At 41.7% G+C, this 12500-nt stretch overlaps 1 protein-coding gene across 2 annotated transcripts in view; it reads left to right on the forward strand.

Moving 5' to 3' along the window:
• The window catches only part of LOC122257511 (uncharacterized), a 180071-nt gene that overhangs the window by 147228 nt on the left and 20343 nt on the right, over positions 1–12500 (forward strand). For both annotated transcript variants that reach the window (XM_086531851.1, XM_086531852.1), the window contains one exon: positions 1503–1535. In XM_086531851.1, the coding sequence (XP_086387977.1) occupies positions 1503–1535 (33 nt within the window). The remainder of the gene's footprint in view (positions 1–1502; positions 1536–12500) is intronic.

Below are 12500 nucleotides of genomic sequence, written 5' to 3' on the forward strand. Positions count from 1 at the left end.
ATATTTCATGCGTGAGGTCATGTTTTTTATTTGTACACTTCTCAATTGATCATTTCTTATTGATATTTCTCGTTTTCGTTTTACTATTTTCTTTTTTTTTCTTCCTTAACACCTAAACGCACTTCTGTCCCTCCCCCCTCCTTCCTCCTTTTAATCGACCCCCCTTCTTCTCTCTCCCCTTCCTCATCTCCTGTCCTTCCTTCTCCCCCTCCCCCTCTCCTCCAATTCTCTTCTAGCCCCTCTTCTCCCCTGTACCTCTTTCCTCTCTCCTCAATCACCTTCCTCCCTCTTCCTCTCCTCCTCTGTTCTTTCACTCCTTCTCCTCCCCCCACACCTCTTTTTTCACCTCCTCCTCCCCACCCCCTACCCCTCCCTTCCTCTCTTTCCGCCACTTGCTTCAGTTGACACATTTGATTTTTTCCCTCCCTTTTTTGCCTTCCTTTTTATTCCCCTTTTTTCTACCTGCTTGTGAGGCTTCGGTTCGGAGGGGGTAGGGGGGTAGGGAGGATGAGGGCAGGGTAGAATAGACGCTAGAATGGGAGGGGAGAGGGGATAGGGGTGGGGGGGAGGGAGAAGGAGGAAGAGAGGGAAAAATGGTGGAATGAAGGAAGAGAGAGAAGAGATAGTGGAAGGAAGGAAGACAAAGAAGAGGAGAAGAGAAAGGAAGAGGGGGAGGAAGCACGAAGGCTGGAAAGAAGCGAGGGAGAAAGAGAAGATGGGGAGAAAAAGGAGAGAGAGACAGGGAGAGGGGGAAGGAGGAACGAAAGCTGTAATAGAGAGACGGAAGGAGGAAGGAAGAGGGGAAGGAGGGACGGAGATAACCAGGAAAAGGAGAGAAGGAGGAAGAGAATGAGGGAGAATGAGACAGAGAGGAGGGTAGAGCAAACGAAGGGGGAGAGGGAGGGAGGAAGGGATAGAGGGAGGGGGGGGAGGGAAGGAGGTGCCCCCACCCTGCGCGCTTTTACCTGCTTTTAAAGTGTGTAATGGGTTAGCAAGCCATGGTGCTTAGGTAGCGTTTGTCACCTGGAGAGAAGAGAATAATAGGTGGGGAGGGGGAGGGGGAGTGGGGTCCAAGAAAGGGAGGGGGGGGAGGGTTCCTAGGACGAGTATTTTTATGGGAGGTTTCAGGTAATCCAGACATCCTAAGGACGCGTTCGTTGTGTAAAAAAAGTGTAATGTTTTGTACTCTTCCTTCCTGCCACACCTTATCTTCATCGTCTCTCTCGTCTGTCTTTCTTTCTTTTTCTCTCTCTCTCTCTCTCTCTTTCTCTTTCTCTCTCTCTCTATCTATCTATCCACCTATCTATTTATCTATCTATCTATCTATCTATCTATCTATCTATCTATCTATCTATCTATCTATCTATCTATATATATATACATACATATATATATATATATATATATATATATATATATATATATATATATATATATATTTATATATATCAAGATGTTGTAAACAATATCATTAAATTAATATTTTCTTTATTCTTCCACAGATGTCGTCCACCGGATCTGTTTGTACAGGGAATGTAAGTTTTTTAAACTTGCTTGTACAAAACATTTTGTTTGTGTGTAGATGTGTGTGTGTTTGTGTGTGTGTGTGAGTATCCCACACACACACACACGCACACACACACACACACACACACACACACACACACACACACACACACACACACACACACACAGACACACCAAGCCGTAGCAATAAGAATGAATTGTAAAGCAAAAAAGAAATCTGAAATAGTCCCCCCAAGAATTTATCCAAGAAAGTCAGAGTCATCCATAAACTCAATGATAAAACGTGAGACGGTAAGAAACTCTCGTCTTTTCTGGGTGTTTGGATGACCTCTTCCTGTGCCCTTAGTCCTGTATACAAGCTCCCCACACCCCCCTGCCCCATGCCCTATGCCCTATGCCCCCTTATGCTCCATGCCAACCCCTACTTAGCCTGGCATCTGTGCCCTCGTCGCTGTTCGACTCCAGCCGTGCTATCTATCTGTCTATCTTGTTATTATATGTAGGTATGTGAATATACGTATGCGTGCACACACACACACACACACACACACACACTTTTCTCTGATGACTAAATTTCAAGGATGATTTCTGTTCACTCAATTAGTGTTTTCTAGTCTTTCAAAATTGCCATGATTTTAGAAATGATAATACTTATACATTCATATAGGAAATAATGAAATTATTCAATTATGATAATAATAGTATTGTCACCTGCTGAAGAAAAAATTTGCATAGCAGTGTATCCAACGCTAAAGGCACCACAACCAGTGTTGCAATCACGCTTATTCTTTACCACGATAAGACTTTTCTTTTCTTCCTTTTATTATCTCTCTTTGTTATCTCTCCAATAAGACCCCGCCCCCTACCTCCGAGGGCATGGTTGGGGGTATGGGGGTGAGGGGGGTTATCAAGAAGAAGTATGCAAATTAGGCATTATTAAAAAGTAAAGGAAAATGAATAAGTTTCTACTCCATTTGGGACGAGACCAAATATGTACAGAGTGCATGTATGTGTATCTCTTTGCGTGAATGTGCTTTCATTTTGTCTTTGTTCATTGCAAGTACATTGCATGGAAGTATGCGAGTATGTAAGCATGTTAGAAATGTAGCTCCTTCGTACTATACTTATGAATCATTTTATATCTGTGTATCTTATGGATTATTTGATATTTTTGTTTATCTATTTATCTATCTATCGATTTTTGTTTTTACCTAATGTTGAATATGGATCTACGTAAGAGCATATCTAGACATACATTCATTCATTCATTAGCGTATACAGTAAGTGAAGATATATTATGTATGCACATATATTACTTCCCCATTCGTATGTCCCACCATGCTCCCTTTGATGTATTTATAGTTTGCTTCTACTATAGGTACACTATACACCATACATATGAATAGACGTTAGTTCATACAGTGGGACTTATGTACACACATGTATGTACTCTCCGAATGTATGTGCGTGAGAGCCAGACAGGGTAACATGCTGTACACGTTGTTGGGGTCCTGGACATGCCTTAAGAATTCTGCGTTCCTTCCTTATTAACATAGGGACGTCCTGTGCGAGGGAGGGGGAAGGGAGGGGGATGGGGTGTGTGGGGGAGAGGGGATAAGAGAGGGAGGGAGGGGAAGGGAGAGGGGATAAGAGAGGGAGGGAGGGGAAGGGAAGGGAGAGAGGGAAGGAGGGGAAGGGAAGGGAGAGAGGGATGGAGGGAGGGGAAGGGAAGGGAGAGAGGGAGAGAGGGGAAAGGAAGGGAGAAAGAGAGAGAGAGGGGAAGGGAAGGGAGAGAGGGAGGTGGAGGGAAGGGGAGGGGAAGAATGGAAGGAGGAGGGGAAGGGAGAGAGAGAGGGAAGGAGGGGAAGGGAAAGGAGAGAGGGAAGGAGGGGAAGGGAAGGGAGAGAGGGAGGGAGGGGAAGGGGAGGGGAAGGGGAGAATGGAAGGATGAGGAGCAGGAGAGGAAAGGAGAGGGAGAGAGTAGGGAGGGGGTGAAGGAGGGAAGAAGGGAAGATGTGGTTTCCCACGGCAGATATTCAGAAAATAATAAAGAACTTTTGATCATAAAAGATCTATTGATAAAAACGAATACAGCACAACAATTCGATTCTCAGATCACAAAGAAAGGAAGAAAGAAAGAATGATTGATAATAAAGGACTAAGATAAAAATAAAAATAAATACACCAAAGAATAGACTGTTTATGATATAAATATAATCTGTCTATACCAAATATGCATAATTCAGTTGCGAAAAGATATGTATATCATAAAGAAGAAGAAGAAAAAAAGAGAGATATACGAAAAAGAAGATTAAAAACGGTCAAAACAACATTAAAACATAAAAAAACACATAAAAAAAACAAAAAAACATCAGCCTTACTCCCTTAGACCCCCACTATCCCCTCCCCTCTACCCCTTTCCCCTCTATCCCCCACCCCCTTTCCCACTACCCCCACCCCCTCTATCCCCCACCCCCTTCCCCTTGTTTGACTAGCTTGAGTGAAAGTTCCGTTCCTGTGGATGTCCCTCTAAACTTATCTCGGCCTCGTCAAGCACGAAGACATCTTGGGAGACTTATGGACAGGCGAGGCGTAGGAGAGGGAGAGAGGAAGAGAAAGTGAAATGGGAGAAAGGGAGAGAGGGTGAAAGAGTGAAATGGGGGAAAGAAGTAGGGAGGGTTCATAGAAACAAAATGAAGTATAGAGAGATTGCCAGATAGATGGATGAAGTTAATATATATAATATATATATATATATATATATATATATATATATATATATATATATATATATAATACATGTATATATATATATATATATATATATAATATAATATATATATATAATATATACATGGATATATATATATATATATATATATATATATTATATATATATATATAGATAGATAGATAGATAGATAGATAGATAATAGATAGATAGATAGATAGATAGATAAATATATATATATATATATATATATATATATATGAATATGTATATATATATATATATATACATATATATACATATATACATATATAGAAAATAGATAGAAAGCAATATCCTCAACATCCCAACAGAGAAAACGCCTCCCTGTAGAGAAACGGAGCGCGTAACAGTAGCAGAATCCACAACCATACAGAGTTTGGCTTGAGTGTCCTGTTGTAGTTCGAAGGTCTCATGTTACGGGTTAGCAGATTACGCCCTGTTGACTTCCTTGGTGTTCTTGTATCGTTTATCTCTTGGTTTCTCTCGTATCTTGTGGTTCTTCCTTTTCTCTTTTATATTCTGGTTCTCTTTTTTTTCTTCTTCTTCTCTAGTTCTCTCTTTGATTTTTGACTGGTCTTTCTGTCTTCTCTTCTCTATCTCTTCTTTTTCATTCTGTTTTTTTTTCTTTTTTGTTCCCTTTCTCTTTTCTTTTTCCTTCTATCATATTTTCTTTATATCTATTTTCTTTTCTTCTCAGTCTCCCTTTAATCTCCCCCCCCCCTTTCTCTATCTCTCTCTTTCTCTTTCTCTCATACCCTTCCTCCTAACTCCCCTCCCTCCTCCCCGTCCCCCATCCCTCTCCCCCCCCCGTCTCCGACCTCCCTCCCCCGTCTCCGACCTCCCTCCCCCGCCCCCCTCCATTCCCCCGTCCCCCTCCCTTCCCCTGTCCCCCCCTTTCCCGCCATGTCAAGGAAAAATCTCCGTCTTCCGCTAACTAATGTAACTCCCTGGGACAAAGGAGTCTCTTAAGGCGTATCTAGATGAGGACTGATTAAGGAGACAAACTTCTTCTGAGGTAAGGAAGAAGTTGCGAAATTCTTGGCCCGATCTCTTGGTCTTTTGATTTCTCTTCCTGTCTCTCTCCTTTTTTTTTTCTTTTTTTTTCTTTTCTTTTTTACTTTCTATTTGCTTTATCCCTGGTTCTGTCTCTGTCTCTTTCTGTGTCTCTGTCTGTCTCTGTTCTGTTCTCTCTCTCTCTCTCTCTCTTCCTGTCTCTCTCCTTTTTTTTTCTCTCTCTCTATTTGTTTTCTTTATTTTTCTTTTCTTTTTTACTTTCTATTTGCTTTATCCCTGGTTCTGTCTCTGTCTCTTTCTGTGTCTCTGTCTGTCTCTGTTCTGTTCTCTCTCTCTCTCTCTCTCTTCCTGTCTCTCTCCTTTTTTTTTTTCTCTCTCTATTTGTTTTCTTTATTTTTCTTTTCTTTTTTACTTTCTATTTGCTTTATCCCTGGTTCTGTCTCTGTCTCTTTCTGTGTCTCTGTCTGTCTCTGTTCTGTTCTCTCTCTCTCTCTCTCTCTTCCTGTCTCTCTCCTTTTTTTTTTTTTTCTTTCTTTCTCTATTTGTTTTCTTTTTCTTTTTTTTTTACTTTCTCTTTGCTTTATCCCTGGTTCTGTCTCTGTCTCTTTCTGTGTCTCTGTCTGTCTCTGTTCTGTTCTCTCTCTCTCTCTCTCTTTCTGTCTCTCTCCTTTTTTTTCTCTCTCTCTCTATTTGTTTTCTTTCTTTTCTTTTTTTTTTTACTTTCTCTCTGCTTTATCCCTGGTTCTGTCTCTGTCTCTTTCTGTGTCTCTGTCTGTCTCTGTTCTGTTTTGTCTCTCTCTCTCTCTCTCTCTTTCTGTCTCTCTTTTTTTCGGTTTCTCGTCTCGTCTCGTCTCTCTCTCTCTCTCTGTCTGTATCTTCCTACTTGTGTCTGTCCTGTTTCTTCTTTTTAGCTTTCTCTCTCCAATTCTCATCCCCTCCCCCTCCCCCACACGTCCCTCTCCCTCTCCCTCCCTCCATCCTTATTTCGAGATGAACAAAATACAAAAATAGAAATGAGATACCGATAAGACTCGACCGAAATTAGATATGCACTACAATCATTTATGAAGTTTTATTTAAGGAAATGAAATGCAGGATTATTAGGTAGTCCCCCCCCCAAAAAAAAAAAATATATCAATTTCGAAAGTCTAAGGGCCCATATATCCACATTTCAACCAATAGATGTCCAGGTCAGAGGTAATTTAACCGTTCTTCTAATGTTCTTGTATTCAAAAACAGATATTGTACATTCGTTCCTAATCAGATATATATATAAACACAGGTCGTTGCTTCATTCATACAAGTTCATGGAATTCAATCCTTATTATTTATTATGCAAAACGATGGCGGTAGAATGCAACCTAAGAAGTTGCACTGGACCCTGCGAGCCAAGAAATGGGATTAGGAGAGAGAGAGAGAGAGAGAGAGAGAGAGAGAGAGAGAGAGAGAGAGAGAGAGAGAGAGAGAGAGAGAGAGAGAGAGAGAGAAGAGAGAGAGAGAGAGGGAGAGGGAGAGAGAGAGAGAGAGAGAGAGAGAGAGAGAGAGAGAGGGAGAGAGAGAGGGGGGGGGGAGAGGGAAAGAATGAGACTGTGAGTAGGAGAAATGTAAAGAGGAGGCAGGGAGAGATAGAGGGGAAGATGGGGGAAGAATAAAGAGGTAGAAAAGAGGAAGTATGAGAGCGCGGGAAAGAGAAAAAAAGCGAGAGAGAGAGAGATTGAGGAAGAGAGAGAGAAAGAGAGAGAGAGAGAGAGAGAGAGAGAGAGAGAGAGAGAGAGAGAGAGAGAGAGAGAGAGAGAGAGAGAGAGAGAGAGAGAGAGAGAGAGAGACATACAGACAGACAGACAAAGAGAAAGAGAGAGACAGTCAGACAAAGAGAAAGAGAGAAGGAGACAGACAGACAGAGACAGACAGACAGAAAGACAGAGAGAGAGAGAGACAGAGAGAGACAGAGACAAAACAGACACAGACACAGACACAGAGACACACAAAGAGAGACAAAACCTGTAGATACATCCCGTTTTCTATACAAAAAAACAAAAAATCGACTTCCATTACTTATAGACCAATAATCCCAATAATGCTGTTCTTTTTTTCTTTAATGTTTCCCCAACGATAAAATTAGTCTAGGAATAGCAATGAGTGGGCATTACATTAAGCCGCGATTACATTTAAGAGTATGTACCAGTAGCCGGTATCGTCTGGCCGCTGTATAAATATTAGCATCTAAATGACCCGGTTGGTATTGTACTCGTTGTATCCCGGGGTTCGAACCTCGGTACTCATATTTGGTATAGGGTTGAATTCTTTACGGGGAGGGTTTTAAGCGTATTCAGATCTGAGTCGCTCGTAAGTGTTCGAGTTTATATTCTGAACTTTTTTTTTTTTCTCTCTCTCTCTTTTTATTTCGTGTATTCGTTTATTTATTACTTGATTTTCTTTAGATTCGTGTATGTATTTGCTGTTATATTCATTTTGTAATCATTACTATTTTTTATTATATTCATTTCTTATTATCCTTTTATTATAATTATTTCTTCTTGTCCTTCTTCTTAATCTTTTTATTATCCTCATCTTCACCATCTTATTCTTATTCTCATTTTTGTTCTGATTATTTAATTGGTGGGCAGTGTGACGTGTGTAATCTAAAGGGATTTTCTTTATCGTCTCTTTATGTTTTTCTCTTCTTCATTCTCTGTGTCTCTCTCTCGCTCTCTCATGTTTGTCTCTTTCTCGCTCTCTCTCGCTCTCTCTCTCTCTCTCTCTCTCTCTCTCTCTCTCTCTCTCTCTCTCTCTCTCTATCTATCTATCTATCTCTCTATCTATCTGCCTCTTCCCTGATACCCCCCATTCATCTTTCTCACTCTCTCTTTCTCCCTATCTCTCTCATCCTATCGTCTCTCCTTTCCCTCCTCTCCCTTACCTCTCTCTCCGAACCCTCTCCTCCCTCCTTTCTTCCCTCCTTCCCTTTTCCCTCCCTCCATCCCTGAAGCTCTCTATTAATCTTCAAAAAAAAAAGATTCTTTACAAAAAAAAAAAAAAAAAATCTTTACGAAAAAAAAAAAAAGATTCTTTAAGATCCGGATTCTTCCCTTCCCCCTGCGACCCCCAGGGAAGAGGAAGAGAAATAAGAATCTTAACCGATTTCCTGTCGTGGTTTTGGGACCTTGTTGTGCGCATTCCTCTTTGCTTAAAAAGAGGTCCTCTCCCTCTCCTCCTCCTCCCTCCACCCTTTACTCTCTATTACTTCTTTCCTTTTCTCTCTACCCCTCCTACCACCCTCTTTTTCCCTAATCGTCTACCTATCGTCCCTATCTCCTTTTTCCCCTCCTCCTCCCTCTATTCCTCTTTTCTACCCCTATCTCTCTCTTCGATCCCTTACACCCTACTCCATCTCCTCCCCTTCCCTCAACACCACCCCCTCCCTCTTCTCCCTACCCTCTTCCCCCTTACCCCTTCCCCCATCCCCCCTTACCCCATCCCTCATCCCCCCTTACCCCACCCCCTCCTCCTTACCCCATCCCTCATCCCCCCACCCCCTCCCCCTTACTCCTTCCTCTTACCCCAATCCCTCCCCCTTACCCCACCCCCTCCTCCTTACCCCATCCCATCTCCCTTCCCCCGACGAAAAAAAAAGAACCAAGTCGAAGCATTTTATCTCCGCTATCTACACCTCCGGGGCACCTCCGAGTGTACGGGCATGAATACCCCCCCCCCTCCCCCCTGGAGCGCAAAGGGAGCCTCCTTCTAAGACACCTTCCGAGATACGACCCTCGTTCGCCGCCTATCCCCCCCCCTCCTCCTTCTATCCTGTCCTCATCATTCTTTCCTTCACACATTATCATCTTCATCCCTTCTTTTCACTCTGAACTCGACCCCCTTCTTCCACCCTATCCCCCCACCCCTCCCTCCCCCCATCCCCCCATCCTTCTCTTCCACCCTATCCCCTCCTTTCACCCTATCCCCCTCCCTCCCTCCACCCTCCTCCCCTATCCTTCCACCCTATCCCCCACCCTCTCCTTCCCCCTATCCTTCTCTTCCACCTTATCCCTCCTCCCTCCCTCCCCCCTATCCTTCTCTTCCACCCCCTCTCTCCCTCCCCCCTCCCCCTATCCTTCTCTTCCACCCCCTCTCTCCCTCCCCCCTCCCCCCATCCTTCTCTTCCACCCTATCCCCTCCTTTCACCCTATCCCCCTCCCTCCCTCCACCCTCCTCCCCTATCCTTCTCTTCCACCCAATCCCCCTCCCCCTCCCCCCTCCCCCTATCCTTCTCTCCCCCCCTCCCCCCTCCCCCTATCCTTCCACCCTATCCCCCCTCCCCCTATCCTTCTCTTCCACCCCCTCCCTCCCTCCCCCCTCCCCCCTATCCTTCTGTTCCGCCCCGCACAGTAGCAAGACTCGTGGCCATCTCGCCTACATTAAAGTCAATTGAAGTTGTCGGACCATCATAAAGCCAAGAAGGCCGGTTCATTAAGGTCGATCTTGCCGCTAGTTACGCACGGCATTCTCGTTCGTATCGACCTTCGACGGTGGAGATCTGTCATGACTGTGTCCCCCCCCCCCTCCTCTCCCTTCCTCTCCCCTCCCCTCGACTCCCCACCCCCCTGCTGCTTGAGGAAGATACGGGCGTCGGACTTTATTGTGCATTTATTGCTCGTGATATGAAGATCTGGGCTGGGTGCAGGTGGGAGGGAGGGGGTTATGTGTGTCTCTTATCCTCCTCCTTCTCTCCTCCTCTTTCTTCTCCCTCTCTTATCCTCCGCCTTCTATCCTCCTCTTCCTTCTCCCTCTCTTATCCTCCTCCTTCTCTCCTCCTCTTCCTTCTCCCTCTCTTATCCTCCTCCTTTTCTCCTCTTCTCTCTTCTTTCCTCTTCCTACTTCTCCCACCTACTTTTTTCTTCTACCTTCCCCTTCTTCTCCCATCCTCCTCCTTTTTCTCCCGTCCCCTTCTTCCGACCTTCCCTCATTATCCCACCCTTTTTCCCTCTCTCTCTTTCTCTCTCTCTGTCCTTCTCCCATCCACCTCCTTCTCCCTCCTCTCCTCATTCTTCTCCCTTCCCCTCCTTATCATCTGCCTTCCCCTCCACCACCCTTCCTTCACAATCTCCGATCCTTATCTCGTAAGGAACCCATGCATTCTTAAACCTTCTTTATCCCTCGCTTTCGGCCGGTAGATGTCACCCTAACCGCACCTTCTACACTAATTCACAAAGTCCCACCATCGTTTTAATATACAAGCCCATACCCGTTCCATAAATCCACGATTAGCCATTATCAAACGTTTTTTTTTTCTCTCTCTCTCTCTCTCTCTCTCTCTCTCTCTCTCTCTCTCTCTCTCTCTCTCTCTCTCTCTCTTTCTTTCTTTCTTTTTTCTTTTTTTTCCCTTTTCTTTTTTTTATTTACGAGTATCCAGTCTCTCACGTGTGTATGCTCTCGTGCCCTCAGCCTCTAACACACACACCTTTAAGAACTTGTATCCACGTGTTACTGTGTTACAATTTATACCTAGTTCCTCCGTGTTATAGCGCTGGCTACATTCGTTCACGTTCTCCCTCGTGTATATGTGACATTAGGAGTATCGCGGCTCATTATTTATTCATATTATGACAACACATTGTATATCCTTGTCTCAGTCTGGTTCTCTCTCTCTGTCTCTGCCTTGCAATTGCCTTCGAAACAAATCTTATCGTTTTTGCATCTCGACTTTAAGGCTTTTGTTGTCTTATGCTGGATATTGTTTGGCTATCGTGATGGGATTGGCAATAATTATTAAGGAATATACTGAGCTACTGGTCGATATATCAAGGGATATGATTCTTGCAATCATATTCTTTGTCACTATGATCATTGCTACTGTTGCACGAGGGTCTTCTTGTCGACGATGTCATTATTGATATCCTGTTTTAGTATTATAGTTTTTTTTTTATCATTTATTGCTTTTGTTGTTGTTATTATCTTTATCATTGTTGTTATTGTTATTATCGTTAATATTGTCCTCATTATGTTTGTTTTTTCATACTCATTACCATTGTTATTGTCATTCTTTTTTATCCTTTTTGTTATCATCATTATCATTATTGTTGTTATCATTATTGTTATTATCATTATCATTATCATGAATATCATTATTATCATCTGGAATATTATCCTCAACATCATATTTACGGATATATTCTTTATGATGATGATCACCTTTATCCTCATTATCAATGTTATCACTGATTTATTATCATCATTATTATCATTGTTATTATTATTATGATTATCATTATCATTATTTTCATTTTTACTTTTATTATTATCACCATCATTATCGTTATAACTATTATCAATTTCGGTATTATTGTTTTTAGTATTTTTATCATTGTTATAATCATAATTACTGTTATCATTATTACCATTTTTATTGCCGTCATTTTAATTTCTATCATTATTGATATTATGATAACAACAGTGACAACTATAATAAAGATGATGATAAATATGAAGATGATGAAATATATAGATAATAATGATAATGATGATTATGATAGTTATCTTGATAATAACAATTCTTTAATCAAAACCATAGATAATCATTATCATAAGCGCTTTTATCTCGCAAATATTTTCTGTTTTAAAAATACAGATGAGAGATGACATCATAAAAAAGATGAATAAAAAACAGACACTGTCTCGTCTGGTGAAACACGAAATCACGACCCGGATGTATGAACCTTTGCAACAACACGAACAAACAAACAAACAAATATATAGAAGGAAGGGACAGAGAGAGAATAGAATGAAAGAAAGAAAGAAAAGAAGAGAAAAAAATATATATAGAGAGAGAGAGAAAAAGGAAGGAAAGACAGGACAAATGCCAAAAACAAATAAACAACAAATAAGAACACACCAAAGAAGAAATTAAAAAAAAGAAACAAACAAAGAAACAAATACTCATTAACCATCAGGCAAATTGATAATAAAAAAGAAAAAATAAAGAATTAAAAAAGTAAAAAATAAAACAAAAAAAGAACAAAAAAAGAAAAGAAAAAACCCATGTTAATAAAACTCGTCAAATTATGATCATTTCCTCCTCGACAATAGAAACTTAAACATTGCATTTCTCAGAGAGACGTTGCACAAAAGTGTTCCTATTTTTATTTGCAATTTATCTAGATTCCGCAAACCGCATCTGAACTTTTTTTTT

This window comes from Penaeus japonicus, unplaced genomic scaffold (assembly GCF_977035675.1).
Source record: "Penaeus japonicus unplaced genomic scaffold, GWHDUDI00000001_assembly GWHDUDI00000036, whole genome shotgun sequence".
Lineage (NCBI taxonomy): Eukaryota > Metazoa > Arthropoda > Malacostraca > Decapoda > Penaeidae > Penaeus > Penaeus japonicus.